The following is a 26,284-nucleotide window of genomic DNA, read 5'->3' as shown; positions in this document are numbered from 1 at the left end:
TCCCCCTCCTTGCCCATTGCTTCACCTCACCCTGCTCAGTGTAACACTGCTTCTGTCCATCCTGCTCCTGGGAGAAGCCAGCCCTGTGTGTGGAGAGGATGCGCTTGCTCACAGGGAAGCTCTCCATCACTTCGGCTGGGGAAGGGTCAATGGGGGGGGCATGGAATGGGGAGCAATGGTCTCTTCCCTTCCCTCCAGCCCTAGAAACACGGAGCTGCTTTCAGCCTGCGCACAGTGTGTCCATAACCATATCGGTTTGTCTTTCCTTTTAGGGAGAACTGGGAGCCCCAGGCCCTCCTGGAGTCCTTGGACTCATTGTAAGTACACAAACAAGTGGAGATCTGGCTTCTCGGCCCTTTAACCCTTTCAGCCTGCATAACTGTGCACAGATTGCCTGCTTCCTGTGCCAGGGCAGCAAACAGGAGTGTTCATAAGGGGAGGTTGCCTGGTGGATTGGGAGGTGGAGGGGGGCAAACCCTTCCTAAGCAAAAGGAAACAGATTGAACCTTTACTGTTAGTGCCCTTTTGATAACCTGTGTGAGGGTATTCCTTCAAAGATGCAATGTGCATCCTACACCAGGACCTATCCTTTTAAAACACAAGTCCCTGTAAGCAGTAACCTCAGGGAATCACAGCTCTTGCTCACTGCAGAGACCATGGGCAGGAAGGATCTGTCCTCTGGGTATACAGGGATTTTATGTGCACTGTCACCATCCCACCACTAATCAAGGTAATTATGTACACAGCCAGATTCCACCCTTCGTTACAGCAGGAGATAAATGGCTTTAAGGATGGGTGGCATCTCCTCCCCTGGCAGCTGTGCTGGGGGTTAGTGTATGCCCAGCTGAACACATTATGGTTCCTTTTTAGGTCTCAGTGCCTGTTTCGAGTTATTTCCTTCCATGCATGAGAAGCGGTAGGCTCTGTTAGTACTGCAGCATTCTTTCAAGATGATTCCTCTTTAGCTAATCCATTGCACTGAATGGTTAAAAACCTTCCCCTTTGCCTTTCCTTAGCTTAAATTATAGGTGTGTGTAGGTCAGGTGAGATCAAGGCCTCAACTGCCCTAACACTGCACGTAGAGCACAAAACCCAGGAATCTTAGACTCTGTGAAGGGAAAGCTGAGAATATCCTGATGCAAGTATTCCCATCTTGCACATGGGGCAGTTGGGCAAAGATGGATTAAGGCTTCAGAACAGTTTTTGTGGAGCCAGGAATTAGGTTTGTGTTTCCCTTTGTTAGTGGAAATGAAAGTACCTGCTTTAGACACAGCAGCAGAAAGGATGTGATCCTGGCAAAGAGCCGTAAGAGGAAGATTGCTATTGAAAAGAATCTGATTGAAGGTATTGTCCAAATTGGATCCTATTTCTTTAAGCTTTTGGAAGGATTTGCCTTAACCTGGCTGCTGTTATCTCACAGGTATTTATTTGTTAGAAAGTGGCAGGTCAGGCACTATAAATATGATTCAGTTCCTTACAGAGGTGATGGAGTCTTCCCCCCTGTGCTGGCCCAGCCAGTGCCACACTGTTATGTGCTTGGGATGCATCACTGGGCCAGGAAGAAGACGTTTTACTGGAGCTGATCTGGAATGAGCACAGGCAGTGTGTGGTTTCTAACCTGCCTTTCTGATCATTTTTGTCCCACATTAACTGCAGCCACTCAAATAGCACCACATTCTATGAGGGGTACGACTGAACTGTTGTGTTCTCCCTGGCTGTCCCCAGGATGTAGGGCTGCATGTCCTAGACCAGGATTCAGCTCCATCACCAGGTACCTGGAGTCTGCCACCTTCTCTGCTTTGGTCAGTTATGTTGGTCTCTACTGGCACCCCAAGTTATTTGCTGGAAAAGGGCAACTCCAGCAGATCTCCTTTTGCTGCTGAGCCTGGTCTGGCTTAAACTTTACATATGTCTCCTCCCTTCCCATCCAGATGAAGGAATCATCATTCCTGTTGGGAACTTCTTCCTGGCTTTACTTTTAAGGCACAAAGTCAGGCTTTTGCAGTGCTGATTTCCAGGAATCACTTGCTGCAGCACTGGCAATTAGCTGCTGTTATTCCCAGTTATTCTGCTGGTACCACTCTGAGCAGCTAATAATTTCAAACAGAGATTCAGGTCAGATTAAGGTCTGAAACTGAATCAGATCTTATACCCCAGGGTTATACATTCAGGATGCTGAAGCATCTCAAGTAGGATTGATCTAGCAGTGACCTCCTCCATCCTCCTGGGAAGAAGGGGGCACATCCATCCTGCATTTTCCTCTCTGTGGGACAACACCAGCCTCCTTCCCTGGGGTCTGCAGCACGGGGATCACTCTGTATGGCATCGATAACATGTTTGCTGCAGACCCCATTCAGTCTCTTCCTTCCTTCCGTCCCATCTACAGTCACCCCAAGGGACCGGCCGGGTCCCCTGCTGCTCCAACACCCTGCAAGTGTTTGGGTTTGCTGTTTGAGAGGCTCAAGAGCAGAATTAGATGTAACTCAAAGCCTCTAATTAACCATGCGGGCAAAGCTTTAAGTAAACTCCTTCCCACAAGCAGCCTTTATGCTGGGAGGTATGAAAAGAGCATCTGTTGAGACGGCTGCAGCTCTCCTCCAGCAGAGCCTCCCCTGTTTATTTACACACTGCAGCGAGGCTGGAGCACCCCATCACTGACTCTCTTCATGGGCAGGAAGCAGCCAAAGCCTGTTTGAAAGCCACTGAAGGCTTTCTTTTGTACATGCACACGCAGGTACACCAGCGTCCACAGCTCCAGGGTCCTCCTGTGCTCCAGTCTCTCATATGAGCCCCACGGCACGATGCTATCAGCAGAATGGCCACGCTGACGAAACACCTCTGTCCTGACCTCCTGTTCCTCCTCTCTCCTCCCCATATTGCTTTTAGTTATCAAAGCTTGGCAGTGACCTGAATTTCTTGACCATTGTCTCTTTTGGTGTTTGGGTCTGTGTCCTGTCTAACACATCCTCAGATCCCATCCAGAGAACTTGAGAATACTCTAGAATCATAGAATCATAGAATCACAGAATGGTTTGGGTGGGAAAGGACTTTAAGATCATCCAGTTCCAACCCCCTGCCATGGGCAGGGACACCTCACACTAGACCATGCCATCCAAGGCTCTGTCCAACCTGGCCTTGAACACTGCCAGGGATGGAGCGTCCACGTTTTCCCTGGCAACCCATTCCAGTGCCTCACCACCCTCACAGGAAAGAACTTCTTCTTTATATCCAATCTAAAAATCTACCTCTGATAGATTCTTCCTGAGAACAGGAATAACTTCATCAAGGATAAATATGCTCCAGGATTGTCCTAAACCTGCTCAATGTTTTAATACTGCCGATAGCGAAAGAGGGAAATGAATCCATTCAAAAGCTAGGAAAAACATACCAAATTGTTTCTCAGATCCTACCCCAGCTGCACACTTCAAAGTGGCTTCTTAATTAATTTTCCACTATTTTGCCATCCATTTACTAGCCCGAATTCCTCATCTATTTAAGTGAATCCTGGGTTTGGAGCCTCATCACACACCCCGACACCCATATCTCCTGTGGGCATGGGATGAGCTGAGTATGGGGGACAGCTCGCATCTCCAGTGGTTAGTGCCAAGGGGATTTGGGGTCTGTGCTTTGTGGTGAGAGCAGGATGTGAATAGGAGCTGCTGCTCTTCCCTCGCATGCCTTCGAGGCGAACACCCTGTGCTGCTTTTACTTAGGGGCTGTCTACACATTAAAAGCCTCTTGACTCATGAGGATGCTGCTTCTGCTGAAGTCAGTGGTGCAGTTCCTTAGGGATTCTGAGAGATGGCAGAGGAATTGCTGAACGTGTACTGTTGGGTTTTCACCTGATGACTCTGGTAATTCTCCTTCTCTTACCAGGGTGACATGGGCTCTGTTGGACCAATAGGCTATCCAGGACCAAAAGGCTTAAAGGTGAGAGAATAACTAAGCTGTGTGAGCTCTTGTCCCTCCACAGCAGGGCTGAAGATTATCCTGCTCCTCCCTTGGGTAATGGTGACTGTCCAGCCCATAAAGGGTGCTTATAGGATGTGTGATGGAGTACCTCTGGGACCAGTCTGTCACTTGGCTTTAGGGTTGTGCCAGGACAGTGCTGTGTCTGAGCCACCAGCCCCATCAGGGACAGCAGTGTCATAGACCTGGGCAAGTCTTCACAGTGGCTCAGTCTCACTTTGAACTCTTTTGTTTCAGGGGCTGATGGGAAACCCTGGAGAACATGGACTGAAAGGTGATAAGGTGATCTGAATACTCCCTTATTGCACTGTGTTTTAATTTTGCATGTGAAACCCCCTTTCTAGCTTCTCTTTCTTATCCAGCACCATGGCACTGGTTCCATTCTGGCTGTCTCCTTGCCCCCATCTTCCCACCTTCCCTTCTTTCTTGACACTCCAGTTTTGATGTATCTCCCCCATCCCCTTTTTCCATGGAGTTCTTGTGTAGATCAGATCCTCATTGGAGCTTCTATCTCCCACTGATGACAGTAACTGTAAGATTATCTGGTGTTTCACTGGGCTTTTATGGGTTTATATGGGATGCATGATGGGATGGGGAAGGAGGGCGAAGACCTAGGAGCACTGACAATGGGTTTGCATTAATGCATGTGATGTGAAAGCAGTGCAGCTCAGTGGATCAAGCGAACCAGCTGGATCCCCAGGAGCACTGTTCTGTGTCAGGTACCTCTGCTCCCATTGAGAGGCTCACCTCAGCTCAGCCTCCTGTCGAGAGGAAATTGCCTTATGCCAAACTGACATAAATCACCTTAAAAGAATGAGAAGGGAGAAGGGGCCTCGGTCGCAATGATTTATTGCTGCTGGCACAGAAATGCGCAGCTTGAGCTAAACCAGCATGAAGCTGTGTGTGGAAATGTCTCACTGTCACGAGAACCATCCTCCTCCAGGTATTTGACTGGAGGATTTATTTAGTCTGAAGGAGTGGGAGGTGCAGTCATTTATTGTTGGTCCTGATTGCTCAGGAGGGCAATGGAAAATGGCCATTAAGTGTTCTCCTCCTCCTGTCTGATGTTTTATTCTCTTGTTCGATGTTTGCTTTGAGAGGATGATTTAGCAGCCCAGAACTGCACAAGGGGGAAGTAGTGTCAAGCCAGTCGATTCCATTCTGCTCCTATTATAGAAGCTCTTTCCATGGCTCCTGTGTCTGCAGTTTCCATTTCTCCCTTGCGCCGCCTTTTCACTTGTGTAGAGAGGAAGAACAGGGCAAAAGAAGGACTTTTTGCTTGAGAAGAAGCTCAAAACATTATAGCTTCCTGGATATTGGTCTCCATCACTTGACACAGGTCACTCTGTTTATCCCCAGTATTTCTCCAGCCACTGGTATCACAGTAACCAAATGGTTTGCAGCTCTCCCAAGGTTATCCCTACGATACTCCCATGTGCAGAATTATCCATCCTCCCCCAGTAAGCCCTTGCTCAGTCTTGCAGCCTCTCTCCGAAGTGCAGGAAAACCTCTTGTGTCCCTCCCTAGCTACCTCTCCCACTTCATTTTCCTTGGACAGCCTTCCTGGCTTTCATTACAGCCTTTTCCCAACCCAAGACTGACAGTCCATCCCTTCTACTCAAGCCTCCTCTGTCCCTAATGAGTTGACTTTAGTTTGAATATCCTGGGTGCTGTCAAACACTCAGATTGAACCAGCAGTGATTCCAGAGCCAGAAAGAGCTTCCAAACACCTTTTGCATACCCTTTCCATCAGTCCAACAGCCAAAGGGTGGGAAATACACGGTAAAGGAAAATCAGGCCCACTGAGGCATCAATGAGCACAATGAGTTTCATATGCTCAGGTGAAGGCACAAGCTCTGGCATTGCCATTTTTAGCCAAAGCATCGGAGTTTGCTGCACTTGTTTGCATGCATAGACAAAGTTCATCAGCTCTCCTTATATTTAGGGGAGAATTTGGCCTGAAACAGCTTTGTGGCTTTTTCAGTTATTTGGTTTTCTGATTTGTTGGCTTTGCTCTTCAGCTGGTTGGCCCGGTTCATAATACAGCCCTTCTCCAGCTGATCAAAAGGCTTTTGCATGCATTTACACATTCCCACATTCCCTTAGTGAATGGCACCTTTAAGCCTTTTTATTTTCTCTCATTCTGATTGGGGCATCAGGAGTAAAACCACTCATCCCTTCTTACAGCTTGCTTACATTTGTGTTTTAATTGTTTATGTTCTGGTGCCACTAAGGAATTTATATATGTGTGTGTATATATAATGTGTATTATATATATATAATGTATATTATATATAATATACATCTGGTCTTCTTAATTGGAGCTGGTCTTAGAACTATCTGACTTAAGGAAATCCCACATATAGGAAAACAGAGGCAGGATCTCTGTTTTCACTTAGTGCCTGGTTGGGCTTGGGTCACAGGAAGGACCCTGCCCAGTACAGAGGGACTGACTTCTGTTGGAGCTTCCTTCTGTATTCTCTCACCAGTCATATCACTGTTTGCCTCTGCTGTTGTTGCTATTTTTAGGCTGAGACATCTTATTTAAAGGCTTTCTGTGGTCGCCTACTATTCTTTTTGTGTCCATTAGCTTTTGACTTCAATATAACCCTTCATCATCTACTCCAGACAGAACTGTCTTACTGCTATGACCAGAAGCATAAGCAGCCTCCCTGAATCTTGTATTTATTCTCTATGTCTATGGGTCTGAAAGCTTGCCTCTTGCCATTCTTGAAACGTTTCCAGACCACAGTTGTATGCAGTCTGCTCTGCAGAGAGCCTTATTCACAGCTTGGTCACCTCCCAAGTAAGAGAGTTCTCTCTGCTTGATGTTGAAGATGCAGTTCCAGGAGTGAACGTAGCTAACTAGTTGGGGATGATGGTCCAGTCACCATGTAGCAACCTTTTTACAGCACATTGGTGTGGCTCTTCCACTATATGAATATATGAGCCTATGAGGTCCCTGATTCCCTTTATTTCAGGCTTGCTAGCTGTTTTCCTGCAGTGCTTTCACCAGGAATACTGCAGAAGGAAGGGCTGGCAGCACACTGTGCAGAGCTGACATACAGCCCATACAGCAGAAAGCTGTATTGGAGCCCAGGAGTCCTATTTACACCCCAGCTTGTGATCAGGGTTCAGAAATCAGTTGAAGACACATGGTTTCCCATAGGGGTTGAGATGCCATCTGCCAACTGTCCAAGCATCTTCCCTTGAGACATCTCTGAAAGTCATACACGAAGCGTGTTGTGCATGCAAGATAAATGAATCCAGGTACTAGTGAATCAGAATTCCAGCAGCAAATCAACACCTTACACCAGTGTTTTTCACTGATTTTTGGACTTTGTTATCTTATGTTATCTTGTTCAGTATTCTACAAGGTACAGCTCAGTTAATCCCAGGCATCACATAGTGGACACTAGGCATGAACCAGACTAAGGGGCAACATCCCACTCCTCCTTCATAAATCACATCTAGCAGCTAGGGAGGCAAGTACAGAGCACACCAGTGCTAGCCAGCCCCTTCTGCATCCCCCGTACAAGCTCTTGGTACCACAGTATTTAATGATGCTTTTTAAAGCTTCAGTTTTCCCACAGAATGGGTCACCCTTCTGTTTTCTTGGAGGAGAAGAGAGAGGGCAAAGAGGGTTGCATCTCCTTCTATAAGGAGGAGTGGAATTACTGCTTAACCCTGAGATAAAGACTGGTCTTGGGAAGACCAAATGACAACACAAAGGAAAGGTGGAGGAAGTGGAGGAAATCCAAGCTGCTTGTTCACATGAAGGAGTTCTATGAATCAGGACGCCTGTAACTTGTGAAGGACACAGCTCAGTGAAATGCCTTTGGTAGTTCTTCAGTGTTTGCTCCTCTGAGCAGGAAGTCTTGGGAAAAGCCATGCCCAAAGTGAGGGGCTTTTGCTCAGTGCCCTCCTCTGCATCCTACACACAGCAAACCCCCCTTGCACTTCCAAATCTATCACTTCCCTTGCAGCCCCCTTCTGTGTTATGCAGCGTGAAGAAGGGCCTCAGGGTCTCTGAAGCTGCATTTCTTTTTATAGGTGAAACATGAAGCGGGCACCATCCCATGGGCAGAGCCTGTTTGTAATTTCAGATCATACATTCCTCCTCCTCCCCATGAGCGAAGTCCTCACAGCCCCTTTTCAGCCTTTTTTAATGATAAACATGCCTGACCTCTTCCCTCCTTGTTTTATCCCTCACATTAAGGGCACAGACACTAAATCACAGTTCCAGATTTATTGTGCTGGAGGCAGGTGGGGGGGATGCCTTAGTCCTTTGGTTTAAGATGTTAATAACCATCACAGATGGATTGTTCACGTGCTATGATCGCTCTGCTGTGCTGTTGCAGTAGCACAGATAAGAGATGTGTTTTGTCTTCCCTGCTTCCTTCTCACCTTCTCTAATGCCCATTTCTTAGAGTTGTTTGAAAACTCTTTTCTTTGTCACATAGTCACCATCCCACTTTACTTAAAGGTCAGTGATAAAGGTTTGTTCCTGCCTTTTGCTATGCTCAGGAAACTCTTTCCCTGTAGTAGTCATTTCTCAATGTCCAGGTATGTATTCCAAGCAGTATTTCAATGGCAATTTCTATTGCTGGAGAGAAAACTGCTTAATAAAAGATAAATCCTTCTTTGACCCTTAGTCTAGGGGATAAAAACAAGTTTTCAGAGCAAGCAAAACTATTTTCCTGCTGTTCTTCTGGCAGGAGCCAGCATAAGAGTGGATTTCAGTGGTTTAAACCCTGGACTAGATAAAAGAGAAGATGAGAGAAACCTTGCAATGGTTGGAAATGAGCTGGGTCATCCAGTAGGTTTTTTGCCATCTCTATTGTATCCAGTACTTGGGGTTCATCCGAACTGAAGCTGTGTAAATAGCTGATTGTTTCCATTTCCTTGCATTGCCAAAAAGGAGAAAAAAAAAAAGATAGATGGAAAATAGTTGAAATGAAGCAAAAATTTGGTTGTTTGGCTCAAATTAGATTATTTTAGGTAACAAACCAAATGGGTAAAATTAATTTAACTTTTTGTTGAAGAGCAACATTTTTGCTATATAAAAGGTTTGTTTTGAAGCTGCTTTAGTGAAATGTTCTGGGAACATTTACCAAAACACTCAGGCAAATTTAGCATGAATCCATGAAATGTTTCCATCCCTCAATCTGCATCGTCCCCAATTAGTTTTCTTCTGCATAAGCTGTCTCCAAATAGTCTTTCCCAACTCAAGCCTTGACCATCCACAATTTCATTATCCCCTGCATGTTTCTGAGGTTGTGACAGTTATTTCAGCCCTCTGATAACAAGCAAGTGGGTTTTGCTTGAGTAGGAGACTTCCTCTGCTGTCTCCTTGTAGACTTTGGCTCTGCTGCAGGAGCCCATATGTTGGCCATGTGGGCTATGGTTGAACATACAGCTCTCTGCTCTCATATTGTTGTCTTCCTGGGAAACCAAGTTTAGAGGCATGTGCTGTGCATGGGACAGAGGTCCTCCGAGTTATTTCTGCTGGTTCTTAGTACCAAGTCTTTAGAGTTATTCCTCCTTTGACTTCCCAAGAAGAATTTTCCTTTCTTTGCCCCATCATTGACCCATCCTTTAAGTCAAGCACTAAGTAAACGATGTTGGTCAGGAGGTCATCTGGTCCAACAGCCTGCTCACAGCAGGGCTGAGGTGATGCAAGAAGAAAACCTTCAGGGGTACTTATATTCTCCCCGGGGAGTCAGGATCTGTTACAGTGGTCCAAAGAGGGGAAAGAAAGATAGCTTGATCAGGAAATGCTGCCAGTGATGCTGTGCCTAAAGATGGTTTCCCCTCAACAATGAACACCAGTCCCCTGGGGTATCTCAGCCTAGATATTGGCAGTGAGATGGAATTCAAGCATTACTAGAAGTTACTCATGTATTCTTTCGGAATAGGATTGATTTTTGATGCCAGCTCACAGGAACCCTGAGTATTGTTTTCTTTTCTATAGAGCCCTATGAGAGAAAAGGTCCATTCATTGAAATCTGAACCAGCTCTTCTGTTCAGCTGAATCTGAACACTTCCCCACCTTCACTGTTGCTCTTAGCCAAAGGAATTCAGCCTCTTCTTGCAGCTTCTATACACAATGCTTGGGAATTTGTATTCTTCTCTCTCCTGCAGTTTCATTTCTCACTTCAGAATCAATGTTGGGAAATACATAGTTTGCTCAGGATTGGTGTTAGAGTTAACATGATCTACAGTCTGCAGCAGCTCAGTTTTGTCTGGAGCTGGCAATGAGATTTGTTGCTGTACAGTGCACTGTCTAGCACCTACCTGGGCACTTTGGCCATTGCTGTTGCCTATTTTAACCCTCTGGTGATGTGTATCCAGGGTGATCAGGGAGGAGCGGGTGTTCCAGGAGACATCGGCTTCCAAGGAGACAAGGTAAAGGATTTTCCTTCCTCCATCGTTTTCTTTCTCCCTTACATAGTAGAATGTGTGGCCACCGGCTTTCTCAGCTCACCTTAAGCCATGAGGAGCTGGAACTAACTGCATCCTGCTGTCAGGTCTCTCTGCCTGGATAGTTCTCGTTAGGGGTACATAGTGCCTTGCTGGATTTCATGTCAATATATGGATTTTGTTGTTATTCATAAGTAGTTCTATAGGGGCTGTCTATAAAAGGGGCCATATCCCCTGATAGAAATGGATGTGATGGGGTGGAATTGATGAGGATGGGTGTGAATGTGTGTGGTCCGATGACTTCTCCCCTGTGACTACAACACGATACTGACTTCAGCCGGCTAACGCTGTACTGAGTGCTGCATTGGAGCCTACATGGCTCTGAGCCACATCCAACTGGAACAGCTCACATGTTCTTTGGGGCTAAATTCAGCCCCTGCTTTAGCAGAAACATGTCACTGTCCCAGCCCATGGCAGGGCTGAGTTTAGCCCTTAGAAAGTGCTTCTCTCTCTATGCAGAGGAGATGGAGAGTATGTATTTTTTGTGATGCTTCATTGTGTTCTGAAAACCTGTGTCTCTCTCAGGGCAGCCAGGGTTTGCCTGGGGTCCCTGGGGCACGAGGGAAAGCAGGCCCCTTGGTAAGTAACCGAGCATCCTCTGCTTCCTCCTCTCCCTGTCCAAAGGTTCTGTGCCCGGCTGGAAAGGCAGCCTGGCAGGGGTGTGCTGCTCTCAGCAGGAAAGCCAGGAGCCAGCTCACTTTTCTCCATGTTTTCCTGATTTCTGCAGGGAAAAGTCGGTGACAAAGGTCCAGTCGGGTTTCCAGGACCGCCTGGCCCTGAGGTATGTCCCACCACCTCTTCTAGCATCCTTTCCCTAGGTAACTTCTGCAGCATCCTTTCTCCAGCACACCCCATGATAACGCCTCTCTCCTGCCTTTGCTTTGCCTCTGCAGCTCCCCACGGAGAATCAGCTCTCTGATAAACAAACATAAGGCATCTGATGGCTGTTGAGATGCCAATCTCCTGTCCACACAGGAGGTGTTTAGCTCTCGAGCTGTGTGCAGACAGGCCCACAGAGGGTTTTGATTAGGAGGAATATGCATGGAGCTGTTGCTAATTCATACGGAAAGCAAGAGCCAGACGCTGCCTCCCACATGGGCACCCAGCCCGATGGAGAAGGGATGGCTGCTGCTGCTGCTCACCACACCTGAGCTCTGACATATTTACCAGCCCCAGACTGGTGTGTCCGTGGCCCTGCTTTCTGGCCCTTTTTTGTTCTTCAACTCCTTTTGCAGGGCAGAACAATCATTTATTGGATCTTGCATCTCACTTTCCACCCATCCTCCTCTTTTCAGCCTAGGGCTTCACTTCTCTTCTAGGGTATGATGGTACATGAGTGGGGATGAGGTAGCAGGTTACATTCAGATGGGTTCAAGACCCATTCTACATCTCATGTTTTCCTGGTTTTTTCCTTCCCCTTTTTTCAGTGCTATTATTGAGGGATTTTTTAAGTTTTCCCCCACAAAATACCAATTCCAGTAGAAAAAAACTCTTCCTGCCCTTACAGGAAACACATCATAGTGATACCTTAAATGCAGGATCAGCTTCCCCCAGCTTCATAAGCAACCACACAACATCTTTACAATGCTCAAGAGCCCTTTCCAGCACAACCCATGGTCTATTTTCCCATCATCAGTGCTCTGGTATATTGCTGGGTCTGGAAGGGCTCTCAGCTGAGTGCTGCCACTTAAGCAATCGTTCCTCTCTGTTGCTATTGGAAATAACCACAGATTCCTTTGTTTCCTTAGCGGAGGGCTGGTGGGTGGGAAGGCAGCAGCTAATGAGCATGTCAGCACCTTTCCTAATCCCTCGCCTGCTTCCCTTTGTCGCCGAGGCGTGCAGTCGGGCTCCTCGGAGCACTGAGATTACGAGCTGACTCGTAAAGATTCATTAAACCCCAAACTGCCAGTTTGAGCTGCGTGATGACAGTGAGGCCCTCGCAGCCCTGGACCTGCCAAGAAGATGGACCTAAAGGGAGCAGCCTTCCAGTATCTGAAGGGGGCCTGTAGGGATGCTGGGGATGGACTCTTCATTAGGGACTGTAGTGACAGGACAAGGGGTAACGGGTTCAAACTTAAACAGGGGAAGTTCAGATTGGATATAAGGAGGAAATTCTTTCCTGTTAGGGTGGTGAGGCACTGGAATGGGTTGCCCAGGGAGGTTGTGAATGCTCCATCCCTGGCAGTGTTCAAGGCCAGGTTGGACGAGGCCTTGGGTGACATGGTTTAGTGTGAGGTGTCCCTGCCCATGGCAGGGGGGTTGGAACTGGATGATCTTAAGGTCCTTTCCAACCCTAGCTATTCTGTGATTCTATCCTATGATTCTATGAGAGGGCTGCTCTTGAATCAATCCGATAGCGCTGCTCCCATCATCTCGTTCCATTCCCTTTGGAAGCGGTGCCGTGGCCCACACGTGGACACTGCATGTAATGAACGTCTCAGCCCTTAGCCTTGGGTTAAAACTCTCGCTGAAGCTGGCTGCAAAAGTCCATCTGTGCACCCTGATCACATCTCCTTTTCTTCAGGGCTTCCCAGGTGACATTGGCCCACCAGGAGAAAACGGTCCTGAAGGCCTGAAGGTGAGTGGAGCCGAGATTGGAGCAATGTGTGGGGTGGGAAGCAGCCAGGGAAAACAAAATAGTGGGAAAGGGGGGGAGAGAGAAAGCCCTGGAGGTTCCTACAGATTGTCCCAGCCAGCGTTTCAGCTTGGTCTGTTTGGCTTGAGGCCCCTCCAAGTGCAGGGTTTTCTTTTTCTGTAACAGAATTGACATTGGATGATGTCCCGTGGCTGTGAAAGAGACTTTCTCATTCTAATTGCCCTTCTGAGCTCGTGTTTCTATCTTCTGAGTGTCTTTTCCTTCGGCTTTTTGTCAGGGAAAGCCAGGAGCACGAGGTTTACCTGGGCAGAGAGGACTGCCTGGACAAGAGGTGAGTGTCCTCGCACCAAAAAAGCAGGTTGGATTTAAGGAATAACGTTGAGTATTGAAGATTAATGAGAGCTGAAATGGTGCCTGCAACTTGAAATCCTTCAGTGCCTCTGAATCTGGAAGCAGATGCTTGTATTCAGCAATCACAGACTTGTGGAAGAAGAGCATCCCTTAAGCTGTGAGCTTTGCTTCCAGTCGCCTGCGTCTGCTGACCCTAAGCTCTACATTGGGTTTTCATTTAATGTCTATTTCCCCCAGACTCACCCAGAATGGGTGTTAAGGCCTTTTTCCCTGCACATCCCCTTGTGCAGCCATGCCCTGACCTGGCTTTTACTTTCTGCTCCTTTTAAGTGTGTTCTATTCCAACGGAGACCTGCAGACTCCATGCAATATCCTTTCGTAAAGAGAGTACATAGATTAGAATCCCTCTTCTACAAAGGTTCACGTGCCCCAGCCTCTCAGAGCTTCCTGCTCTTATCACTTCATATGAAAACTTGAAGCTTCATTGCTGTTGTGGTCACTAAAGGACAAATGTCATAGATTTAATGGAGCTGCAAGTGCTTTATGTATACTGTAAGGCCTGAGTCCTTTCCATTTGTCCTGTTGTAACCCCAGTGACTTCAATGTAGTTTCTCCTCCTTCAGGCCAGTGTAAGCTGTTTGTCCGATCATGAGAGACTGTGCAAATAACAGTGCATACATGAGCAGGAGCTCATTTTAACAGCACTAGTAACTCTTAACTTTTTCTGGGAACTCTTTTGCTTGGTCCCTAAATGGGATTAATGCAAATTAGCTCATTTATTTGCACTGAAAAAAGGGGAAAAAAGTATTCCAGGCAATTTACAAAGGGAATCAAAGCCCTGCATTCCAGGTTCAGGCAGGCATGACCAAGCTGCCTTCAATTTACTCTAGTGAGTGTAAAACTGAAGACGTGGACATGGAGTTTGTATGCCTGTGCCTTTACCACTGCAGCTACCCAAGGTCAAGGTTGTGTGGTACAACGCCTTTAGAAATGGGGTGCATTGTAGGTGGCTTGTCTGAGCCCATTGAGCTGTGTGCCTGATTTCCAGTCCTATCGTCATCCTGCCAGCTTGTGCCACCAGGGCTGACCACCTAAATGAGAGCAGCCAGAGCTGCCAAGGGCGCTTTTAATTCCTCTCTTGGCAGTTGGTTTTAGACACTTGAGATGACTTTTGTGAAGCTTAATTGAAGGTCTCCTAGAAATTGTAAATCTGACCCAATCACATTAGAAACTGGTGCAGAGCCAAGGGAAAGGACTGGGTCCAATTGCTGCATGAGATCTTGAGATAGCTCCATCCTGCGGCATGTGTAGTCCCGTTTGGAAGCAAAAAGGAAAGCTTCCCATGGCTGCCAAACGGTTCTGTAGGAAGTTTCGTAACACCCTTTATGTGAGGGGGGGAAAGAAAAGGGAAGAGAGAAAAGCGGACAGCTCTACAACATTCATATCCCTGCCAAATTGAATGAAACAGAATGATGCGAGCATGTCCAGGGTACCACATGGGCCATAGCCAGCCCTTGATAGGCCAAATCAGCTGGTGTTGATGATAGTCAGATTTTGGATGGCTTTTGCTGGCAAAGACTTTTATTATTATAGAATAATATTATTAAATAATATGACAAATTATTGTTTTCCATGAGATGGGGAAGGGAGATGAGAAGCCTCGGAGATGCTGAGCTGCCTGCTCTGAGATGCAGAAGGACTCGGTTGTTAAAGGTGGCAGCTGAGCACACAGACTGTGTTTAACTGCTGCTCGTGCTGCAGACCTTTCATTCTTGCTGCATGGTGAATACAGATTTTGTCACTGCTTTGCCTTTGATTTTCATTTCTTGTCACCTTAGGGAGATGAAGGACCCTTAGGACCACCGGGAGTCCCTGGTCCAGAGGTAGGTTTCAGTGGTTTATTCAATTACTAGCAACTAACGGATGCAATTGCAGTTAAATGAACATAAAGCTTCAAATCGCTTGGTTTGGGGAGTGATTTGCCCTTAAGAAATGTTGTCTTGTCCAGAGCTTAGTTCAACTGCTTGATGCAGGATGGTTCAAGTCAAGGAAGTGCCTTGCACACAGGGTGTTGAATGGGACTCTATAACTTGCTTAAAGTCTCAAACTGTGAAAAATCCTCTAATATTTAAACAGCTCATCCTCAAAATCAAGCACGTTGACTGGAAACCATCTCTGTAACCAGCCCTGATGTTCCTTCCTTGACTTACAGTGGTTTCCAACACGTGGAGGGAAAGCAACTAAAAGGACCAGTGGGAGAAAGTGCTTTCCTCCTGTGTTGCCTTGGGCTGCTGCATCTCCAGCACCTTGGATTCACAGGGTGCTTGTGAGCTGCACCGTATATACACACAGGCACACTGCTGCGACCCAGGGCAGCAGCAAGCCTTTGATGTTCATTGTTTTTCCATGTGTTTCAGGGTCGATCAGGCCGGAAGGGATTCCCAGGGAGACCTGGTCCTGATGGTCCAAAGGTGAGGAAAGAGTTTGCTCATAATGGGGGAAGCAGCAGGTGGAAGGGAGGAAAGGAAAAGGGAAATGCTTTTTCTCACCTTTGCCATCTCCAAGCGTAGGGTATTCATTCCAGAAAGGACAAGAGGAACTGAGGATTTCCCTCAGATTTTGGGGTCTTGGTTTCAGCAAAAGGAATGATGGTGCATTTTAAGCCATGTGCTTTATTATAAGCGTCTTCCTCCTTTGATATTAACCAACTCCACCATCTCATTTTCCATTGCTGCTCTATGTTTTTGTTCTCAATACCCACCATTCCTATCGTTGCTGCCTGGAGCCATCCCAGGGCAGTCACTCCACAACCCCACACTCGAAAGGAAAGAGAAAACCCAACAAAAACAACCTCAGCAAACACTCAATAGCACAGATGTGGTCTGGCAGCACATCTGGAGTACCTGCCTACTGAGGAAATAGAGCTGCCATCACCCAGAGACAACGCTGCCCACTGCTGAGCCTGGCCTCTGGATGGCCTGTCCAGGGGCACTCCAATGGTCTTCAAGTGCCCTTATCCCTGGTGGGTTTGGATTTCTCCTACCTCTCTTCCTGGTTTTCTCTTCACCCTCATTTTTCTCATACCCTGAATTTCTCCCCTCCTGCACCGTGATTTATCTTGTGCAGGTTCTTCCTGTGGTTTTCGTGTGGCTGCTCCATGTAATGTGCTTATGGTTGAGATTTATCAAGAGCAGGATTGCTTGGGTTGTCTTTTGTTCTTGTAACACTTCCATTAGCAGATGAATCTTCTCAGACCCCTCCTCCTCTGTCATTCAGGACCCCATGGTGTCTCTACTCTTGCTTTCCCAAAATGCTCCTCAAATCCTTTGGTCTTTTCCCATTCTCTCCTCCTGCTGATGTGTTTCTGTCTTTCAGATTGAAAGGTAATGGCTCAGAAACACAGCAGCTTCAGGAGCACCCCTGATGTGAACATGCCTTATTAAACATGGGGATAAAGCCACCAGGCGCTGCCACAGGGAAGGAGACAGCTTATGCCTCAATGTCTGAGCTTAGGGTTTGAGTGAAGGCTGCTGTGCCACAGCAGGACCTGCTGCTTTTAGGGTATTTCACTCCAGAGCAGTAAACGCTCCTTGCTCTGGGTTATCCTTACATCACAGCTGGATTTGTAAGGTGTTGTTTCCTGCAGGTGTCCCACGATTCACACACAGCAGCAGAAACTAAAGGTGTACCAAGACCCACGCCGTGCTGAGGGTCTGCACCAAGTAACCTCTGTGCCTTGTCTCTCCTTGTCCTGCAGGGTGAGCCAGGAAACCGTGGCCGACCAGGGAAGGTTGGTGAGCAGGTAAACTCCTTGTGTTCCTTGTCTCTTTGCCAATCTCCCATGTACAATGTGTCCCAGATGACCGGAGGGGACAGTAGCCAGGGGTTTCTTGTTACCTCAAACCTGTCTATAGTCCTGATGCTCCAGTGTGTCTTAGTCTGTGTGAAGCTCTTGTTGAGCAGCATTGACAGTGACCATCGTGTCTGCTTTAAACAGGAGGGTTTCCCATAAGCAGTGATAAAGCCACAGCTCAGGTGGGTGTGCTGTCAGTACTGGCAGCAGTACAGCCCATATAACCAGTTGTGCTTCTCCAGGAGGCAAAGAAATGGCCAGGAAAGAGACTGTGGATTTCTCTGTTTTCCCCTTGTGCCTAAAATGGCAATTTCCAGGCTTTGCCTATGTAGGTTTTAAAGATAGGATCCTCTGCTTTGAGTGCTCCAGTGCTTTGACATTGCTTCTTGGAACATGAGACAGCAGCTGAAGAAACCAGACCCTGAGGAAGGGAGGCATTGAGCAGCATTTCATTGTATGGAAGAGAGAGCATCCTGCTGGGGTAGCAGGGTTCATGCATCATCCCTGTAGGCTTTGGGTGAACCACAGGCATCAAGGAAAAAGAAGCAGTTGTTCCTGTGTGATAGAAACCAACCAACTTGTCCACTACCAGCCCTGAAATTACAGCCACAGAGCCTCCAACATGTTCTCTGTGTTCCTATGTGGTCATACTAAACTGGCTGGAGCAGACAAAGAGGGTTTTGCTTCCCAGCACAGCTGTGCTCCCAATGCTTTCTCTGTGGATGGTCAACAGGTTTGGGTTGGGTTGGGTTAGCTTGTCCCAGCCTTTCTGGCTCTTCTTTTCCCTCTATACAACAGCTGGGGGTTGCTTCACCCATGGGTTTCTGAGCGAGCAAGCCCAAAACCCAAAGTGGATCCTTTTCAAACACACCATCAATCTGATGAGTTTCAGTCTATGTCAAAGGTAGTTATTTCTGTTTGAAAATTAGAGCTTGTCCTATATTGTGGTTGATAATTTACTCCATGAACAACTGAAGAAGCAAAGTTGTTCCACACATCTATCAGATTTATCTTCAGCTTTATCACTGTACAACCTCAAGCAACACCTACCAGTGCTCTGTGCCTCAGTTTCCTCTTCTGTGGAAGGCGTGATACAGCTCTGAGCAGTGCTTTACACAACACCTCCTGTTTTCAGGTGAATGCTGCTGTATTACAGTGCAAAACAAACACTTAGAAGTGTTTGGAGAGCCTGAATAAGAGGTTGTGCTCCAAGGACAAAGCATCATTAGCAGCATTAGTCTTTAATGTCCCGCAGGACTGACCTTGGATGAAAACTGTAGGCACTGTTCACCCAAAGGAAAACACAGCTGGCCTCCTCCAGCACTGAGACCAGCACAGGGGTATGAAAGCTGCCTGTATTATTCTTACTCAATTAGTCTCTGTCTCGAAATATCACATAGAAAGGGTTTCCATTTCCGCACCAGTCAAGTCATTAGAACAAAAATGTCACACCACATTAGGGAGAAATAACCTCCTTCCCCATCACACCTTCGCTGAACAGGGCTGGAGTGTTGGGGTTTCAGTCCTCCCTCCCCCCTAAGCTTCAGTGTTTGGTGCTGGGGTTGGGTTGGTTTTCTGCAGGGCTCTGAGAGGTTGGGCTGCCCAGGTCACTTGGCACTAAAAGGCACTTTCACCTCATCCCTATTTTGCCTTGTGGAGGTCTTGGTGTTCCCCATTCCATGGGCACAATAGAAGTGGTCAAACTCCAGATACGCTGCCCTTTGTATGGGTTCCATCTGAGCAGAAACCTTCAGCATTAACAGCACGATAAACAGCATCCATGTCATTGGAGCTCTCTTCCCTTTCTTAGGGACATCTATTTAGGCAAACATGAAAGGTTTCCAGTGACACTTGAGCTCTCATTGGAAAAATGAGGGTTTAAACCACATTAAGGCAGTCCCTGATGTGTTTCTTTTCCATTGCAAGGACACTGACTCGGGAAGTTCATTCATAAGATGCTTGTTGTCTCCATATGCTGGAAGGACTCCAGCTGCTGAGCTCCCCTGTACCCTGGAAAAGTGTGATTTAACCCTTCCTTGCCAGTAGATGGAGGCAGAAGAATATGAAGAATACAGAGCATCTGGTCCAGGTCACCAACCTTCCTGTTCCAGAGCTGGGAATGCAGAAGGATGGCACCAGGATGTCCATGTTGATGGTCAGAGAGCCCTGTGGGAGAAGCAGCACCCTACAGCAGACAGGACAGCAAACTGGGAAGGGGGTCCATGGACCCCCTGCTCTGCACTAGAGATGAAAATACCAATGAAGAGTTGTGACTGAGGCTACAGTTGACCTATGTCCTTAATGGGAAAGGGAATATATACCCATATATATATCCATATATAATATATACCTGGAATAAATACCAGGAACAGCTTTTTCAATCTGTCCTCTTATACAAGAAGTGACAGTCCTGCATGGCAATGTGAGGGTCAGGCATGCACCCATCACACTGTGCTAGGAAAGGCACTCATTGCATGGGTGTCTCTTCCTTTGAAGGGGAGGCATGTTGTCCCAATATCAAATATTAGTCTAAAACAGTATGTTGAAGGAAGCCAGCACCATCGTTTATCTCCTTAATGTGTTTTCCTTGCACTGCTCTTACAAAGGAAGCGTGTCCTGCAATGTCAGTTTTACAGCTGGGTTCTCACGTGTGGAGATACAGATTGACTTGACCGAGTTCAAATGGATCACCAAGAACCAAACAAGGAATTGCACCAATGTTTCCTACATCTTAGAGCAGCACCTACCCCAAGGCATTTACCTTCTCCTCCAGAGCATCTTCCTGATGCCAGCCTCTCATTCAGTGATTTATGGGCTCTGTAGTGAATGCAGCCTCTTTGCTATGACATTCTGTCAGCATGTCTCACTCCAAGAGGGCAGTGGGAACCCAATATAGCCCTGCATCAGGGCTGAGCCCGGCATAGAGTGGGTTAAACCCCTTGGCTTTTCTTTGCGGGTCAGAGCATCCTCTCTTAAACTGTGATATTTACTGTTTTACTTTCCCTTTCTTTCATCTGAATGGGAGGATTGTACATTTACTCCCTCCCGGCCTTTGTCCCTGGTTTGTTTTGTTTTGAGTTCTAGCGAACCAGTAACACAGAAAGGGCCATGATCACTTCCTGCTGGGAGCGACTGGCGGTCCCGTCCCTGGGAGACCCTGCTCACGCTGGGTTCGCCTTTCGGTTGCTGCTCTCAAATGGGCTATGATTTATGCAAGGCTTCATTGCTGACTTGCTCTCTGTTGATGCAGCCAAGACGGGGGGGGGGGGGGCTTAATTATGACACGGCTGGACAATAAATGGGGAAAGCCAGACAGGAGTTTGGAATTACAACCCACCAGTCCCCCCCTTTTCCTTCCCTCCGAGCCCCCAGCAACTGTTTAACAATCTCCATCCCTTTTCCACCATGCCCTTGGCTGGGGAATGGAGCAGACTGAATCACGAGCAGCATGCTGAACTCCTTGTCTAATATAAATGTTTGACATTCTTTCCTGTACACTGTGGGCCTTTAGCAGGGCAGCCACCGCTGCTGGGACTTCACGTGCATCATTACGCACACTGCCTGGAGTCGTGTTCGATGCAGGGCTTCTTTTCTACCCTGGGAACCTGGGACAAATGTGTTATGCCACAGCCATTTTAGTGTAATGGCCACAATTCATGTCTGTTTCCATGTAATATTTGCCACCAGTGGCTTTTCTGGTTCTTAAAACCTAAATCTTTTGCTGCTTGTATTCCCTTTAGTGTCTATCCCATTTTGGCCAGTGAAGAGTATCATTACCCAATCTCCTCCAGTTGTTTCATATACTCCAAGTAATTTACTGAGATTTATTTTGCCTGGACGTATCTATCTCAATTTGTGTCTGCTTGCAGACACAGCAATGTTAGTTCATTTAGCTCAGGGCAGACAGTATTGGCTGCAAGCACTACAGAGCTACTGTGCTGAATGCCTGGCCACGTCACAGGGTCTCAGCTCTGCTGCATCACTTTGGTCCCTACTCTGTCATGGATGCTTCTCTTACTGGGTACATCAATGACACCTTCCCTTGAGCAGAAACATGATGTACCAGGGCAGACAGCGTTTTCCCTGGTTTTGGAGTGAAAACCAAGCCAGGAATGCAGCTGTGCTCCCCTTCCATCCTTGTCTCAGGTGTACGTTTGCCTTCACTGATGGGTTTCTGCACAGGCTGTGATTGCGAATGGGACTTGTGTGACAGTGAGAGGGGTCTCAGGAGGGAGTTGGGTTTGTGGGCTGCTTGGCGTGCTGCAACCAGTGCTCTGCAAACCATCTGCAAACCTCACTGAGCTGTCTGCGAAGCACAACCAAGACATCTCAGATTCCTTAGGGACGTTTTAGGGTCGGAGCTGATGCTGCTGTGAACAGATTACTTGTCAAGCCTGAGTCTGGATATGCAATGTGTGTTTGAAACGGTCTTGTTCTGAATGGTGACGTTTGCTGCAAGAGCAGGGATCTGCCTTCTTCTCCAGGGACTAACCCAAGTAACCCAGAAACATCTTAGAGAGCATCTTCCCAAGGAGAGTGTTGTGCAGGTTTTCTGATAAGCTGGATATGAAGGAACAGATTTATTCTTTAATACCTGATTTTTGCCTAGCAGTGTGTTTCCTTGTTTCACCTCATTGCTTTGCCATTCTCTCCTCTGCCTTAGCATTTGCCTTCTTTGTGGAAAACGTCAATAACTGGATAGTTATATATCTTCTGTCTAATTGAAAGGATAATTGATGCAGCAGCCTTCAGCAATGCCACCCGGTGGCAACCTTGCATATGCAGATACTGTGAATTTGCCAGCTCTCCCTTTGGTTCCTGCATTGGGCAACCTGCTGCTGAGCCACAAGCATCTTGTCCGTGCAGTCTGGCTGCAATGGCACACTGTGCACTGGGACTGCTTCAGCTTCGCACACAGCAGAGACCATTCCAGTGCTGATGTCAGAAGGGTTGGTGACATCAAGCCCTGATGGGGTAGCAGGGATTTCCTGGTGGTAGCTGTCTTCCCGTGTTAATCATTCCCATCACGGCACAGTGACACGCTGGTTTCCTAGGGCATCATCTCTGGATGAATTTCTAACTCAAGCAGCTAACTCCAGGCTCTGATGCTCCTGCTGAGCTCTCTGCCTTCTCTCATGAGCTTTTCCAAGTGCTTTCCATCTGGATGTTGCTCCCATACAGAGTGTGACAAGGGCTGTGCTGAGCACAGATTGTGGCTGCTCCTACAAGAGGCAAAGCCTGCTGAGCATCCGAGTGAGAGATGCTTTTGTTGAGCCCATCAGCATGCCTCGCTGAGGAGCTCCTGTCTCCAGTGACGTTCAAAGGATAACGTTTAATTGCACCATGCGAGGAATGTTCATGCATGAAGTCTCTCAGTGTCTGGAGTCACATCAGAAGCCATTCCCTCTAAAAGTCATTGGAGAGTGACCCACGTTGTGCTTTACATCTCTGAACGGGTCCGATGAGCTTCACACATATGGGAACAGCAATGAGGCTGGTTATTTTGTGCTGCAGCTTTATGTCGTGAGTGTAACTTCGTGGACAGAGAGAGCTTTTGATGGCAGGAGGAGTTGCACAGCCTGTGAGTAGGCTGCTCTCTTGGTGCTGGATGCTCCTCTGTAGCTGGATGGTATCACTTCACCCTGTCAATGCACAGATGGCAATACAACCACAGCGATGCACAGGCTGCAGAGAGCTCCTGCGAGCTTCACACACATCAGCCCAGCTGGGAATGGATAAGAAACGAACCAGGAGTACAGATAGGAAACGTTTTGCTCCTTTCCTTGATGTTACCCAAGAAAGGAGATAGCAGGATGAAAAGCACTCCCTTTTCTGACCCCAGAAGTTGCCTTGCTCGTGTAGCTTATTCCCCAGTTGTGCTGGTTCACGGTGAATGTCCTCTTGAGTATGTCACTTGAAAACCTCCCTGATGTTGAAATGAAAAGCTGAGGTGCATTTGCATAGAGGAACTTGTCAATTTATTATGATTTCAAGTTATTCTAAAGGGGAGGAAGAGTAGGACAATACCAGTGGAGAATCCATCTCCTGCTTCTCACTCGCTAAGCAGCCACCTCCCAGTACCAGCCACACTGTTGCCTAAAATCAAACAAGCTGGACCATAGTCTTATTTGATACCACCTATGCCAAAAATGGGCAGGTTATGGAGTGTTTCAGGAAGAGATGAATCCTGTTAGTTAGAAACTCATAAGAGGAACTAAATATCTATCTCCCAATGACCCTTGCTAGGACTAGGGATGAGACCTCGAGAGCCATGCAAAGAAAACATATACCACGGCAGAGAGGTGATCTCTTGCATCTCTAGAGCCAAAAACCTGCTGAAGCCAATGGGGAAGCTGCTGCATTTTAGTTCTCAGGAATCTTAGCTTGAGATTGTGTCTGTTTCCATCTTCCTAATTAAAAGCAGTTGTGTTTGTTTCTTTGTTATCCCAAACACTGTTAAACCCTGACAAATCCTGAGCTTAGACTGTTGCGTTCTTTTCCCAAGGTACTTTGAGCAGTGTGGTGTCCTCACACCTTTATTCCCTACTGATATCCCAACAGCACGACGCTATCCAGGGCAAAACCAGTTTGAACAAGGGCTTGAGGCAGCTCAGATTAACCCAGAGGAAGTCTTTCCCAGTACAGTTAGAAGGACAGCAGCTCTCAGACTGTGCAACCAAGCTCCCTCTATGGATGCTCTTGGAGAAGTCGCGCTGACGTTTTGGGGAATGCTTGGAAAACAAAAGCCACACGATGGAGTCGGCCTTTCTATGAAACGTTCTCAACTCATCCCCTATCCCGTGTGTTGTGGTTCCTGCAGATCCGAGTGCTGCCGTTCCAGCTGGCGCCTAAAGCAGAACCAGCTGTGGAGTTAGACGTTCCCATGGCCGGGAGCAACTCTGTCCGCTCTGGTAGCCAGTAGGAATTACTGAGCATTATATGAGGGATGCTGTGCTATTTCAACCAGCAAAGGTGGAACCAAAGGAACTGTTTACTTTCTCAGCAAATAAAACTGAAAGTTTAATTGTGCTTTTCTCTTTCCTCAGGGTCTAATGGGGTTCATTGGTCCCGTAGGGGAGCCTGGAATAGTGGGAGAAAAGGTAAGGCTGCTTGTAATGTCTTGGTAGTTGTAGCTTTTGATGGAGACTGGGGTGGGAAGAATATTGTGGGGATATAAGTGTCAGTGTATCACCCAGCTGGGAGTGCAGCACATCCAGGGTGGTTGAGCTAGTCTTGAGCTAGGCAAAAAGCATCCGCTTTGCATCTCCTCCAAGGAGATGCTGTCTGATGTTCTATGAAAAGCTAAGTTTTATTGATTCATAACCTGCCACAAAGCTTGTGTTTGACAGTTCTGGCTTTGCTGGGAATAAGGGACCCACCAGCCCTGCGTTCCTGGTCAAGGGAGGAATCCAAGGAGGTTATGTTATGCGGTTTGTGCTCACAAGCCCATGCTGAGTTGCCAAAGGGGTCACACAGGACCAGGGCCGAGCCTGCATTGAGGTCTCAGCAATTCCTCAGGTACCAGAGTGCAACTGCCCATTTGAGCAAAGGCCGGCCCAAATCCTTCCCTTTATCTTTGATGAGAACCATCCTGTCTGGCTGCCTCTTGTACTGGGCACGGTCCTAAGGGCTGGTGCCCTCTTGTGTGCAGCACAGATGCATGCTGCTTTCAGGGAGAAAAACGGCTTTACTTCCCATAAAAATGTAAATGGGGCATTAATTTGTTTCCTACTAGAGTGTAAAACCCTATTCAGGGGTAGCTTCCAAAGACAAATCATCTTTGTCATTCCTTGTATCTCAGTTGCTGACTGCTGGGTTTCATTGGTGGTTTAATTATTCACAGTCCAGCCGTAAAGATAGTAAAGAGCATAAAACGATGCATCCCACACATCCATTCCCTCTCTCTCACTTCTATTACTTCAAACCCTGTCCTCTGGGTAATGATGTAAAGGCTCTGTGACAGTTGTGCTTCGTTTTATTGCCTGTCTGCGGCAGCCTTTGGAAAGCCCATTACACGAGATGCTCTCTGGTGGGGCAGAGAAGCAGGCTCGGTCCAAGGCACACAAGAACTAAAAGGAATGGCATGATGTGAGCTGCGTTTTACAGAAGGGAAAAAGAAGAATAAGGAGGCTGTGATGTGTCCAAGGTGGTTACACATTAAATCAGAGCCTAAGTGGGCTGTCTCAATGACAACTGCAGCCCTGAATTGAATGAGGAATAAGGGATTTACAATGCAGGACATGTGGGATGATGTTTTCCCCCATTCCAGTAAATTCACAACTGGCCCTAAGACTTCTATGCCAATGCCTTGACCACATGAGCAATCCTCATCTTGCAGATTGATGACAGTGATGTTACGTTAATGTCAAGGCAAACCCGGGCTGTCCTTTTGGAATCTGCCCTAGGAAATCCTCAGCACGGCTGTGATTTCAATCAGATTTCTCTACCAGGACAAGCTTAAAGATGACAGAAATAACTATCACCAAAACCTCAACCAGGCCTCCAGTTGGCATAGCATCCTACAGCTTACTATGCTGTTGTGAGCTAAATGAACTGGGAAATATGCTTTCATTAGACACAGCTGAGTCAGCAATCTCTGTCCTGAGAGCTGCAAAACTTCAGCCTGAAGCCAGTAGAATCCAAAGATTATCAAAGAGAACAATACAGTTAATACTTACTTAATAAAATCCATGCATTCAGGGGGAGGAAATCCTTATATTGGTTTACGAGGGCCAACTGGTGACAACACAAACTCTGGGGTTTGTTTTTAATAAGCTGCTTAGAGGCCAGGAAATATTCCCCCTTACCCTTTAGCTGTTGGAAGGTAGGTCAGATTATGGGCGTAAACTACTTGGCAGCGTTTGCTAACCTCTCCTTCCTCATCCCCCCAAGCATACAAACATAACACACCTAATTCCCAGTGCATTACTGGGGCTGAGAGGCATAGGAGAGGCATAGTAGAAGCAGTTGTGGTGGTAATTGTCACTGTCTCCAGAAAGGAGTAGTTGATGTCCCACAGACCCTTCAACTCA

At 47.2% G+C, this 26,284-nt stretch overlaps 1 protein-coding gene across 1 annotated transcript in view; it reads left to right on the top strand.

Annotated features, from left to right (window-relative positions):
• The window catches only part of COL27A1 (collagen type XXVII alpha 1 chain), a 163,869-nt gene that overhangs the window by 79,638 nt on the left and 57,947 nt on the right, over nucleotides 1–26,284 (top strand). Inside the window, exons 15-26 of the mRNA XM_061352908.1 lie at nucleotides 273–317; nucleotides 3,877–3,930; nucleotides 4,207–4,251; nucleotides 10,324–10,377; nucleotides 10,978–11,031; nucleotides 11,180–11,233; nucleotides 12,977–13,030; nucleotides 13,326–13,379; nucleotides 15,238–15,282; nucleotides 15,817–15,870; nucleotides 17,157–17,201; nucleotides 24,299–24,352. Of these exons, the coding sequence (XP_061208892.1) occupies nucleotides 273–317; nucleotides 3,877–3,930; nucleotides 4,207–4,251; nucleotides 10,324–10,377; nucleotides 10,978–11,031; nucleotides 11,180–11,233; nucleotides 12,977–13,030; nucleotides 13,326–13,379; nucleotides 15,238–15,282; nucleotides 15,817–15,870; nucleotides 17,157–17,201; nucleotides 24,299–24,352 (612 nt within the window). The remainder of the gene's footprint in view (nucleotides 1–272; nucleotides 318–3,876; nucleotides 3,931–4,206; nucleotides 4,252–10,323; nucleotides 10,378–10,977; nucleotides 11,032–11,179; nucleotides 11,234–12,976; nucleotides 13,031–13,325; nucleotides 13,380–15,237; nucleotides 15,283–15,816; nucleotides 15,871–17,156; nucleotides 17,202–24,298; nucleotides 24,353–26,284) is intronic.

This window comes from Neopsephotus bourkii, unplaced genomic scaffold (assembly GCF_033783945.1).
Source record: "Neopsephotus bourkii isolate Nb327-2 ecotype Australia unplaced genomic scaffold, CSIRO-AGI_Nbou_v1 NB_659, whole genome shotgun sequence".
Lineage (NCBI taxonomy): Eukaryota > Metazoa > Chordata > Aves > Psittaciformes > Psittacidae > Neopsephotus > Neopsephotus bourkii.
The sequence above is the reverse complement of the archived record's forward strand: the minus strand, read 5'-3'. Positions and strand labels throughout refer to the sequence as shown.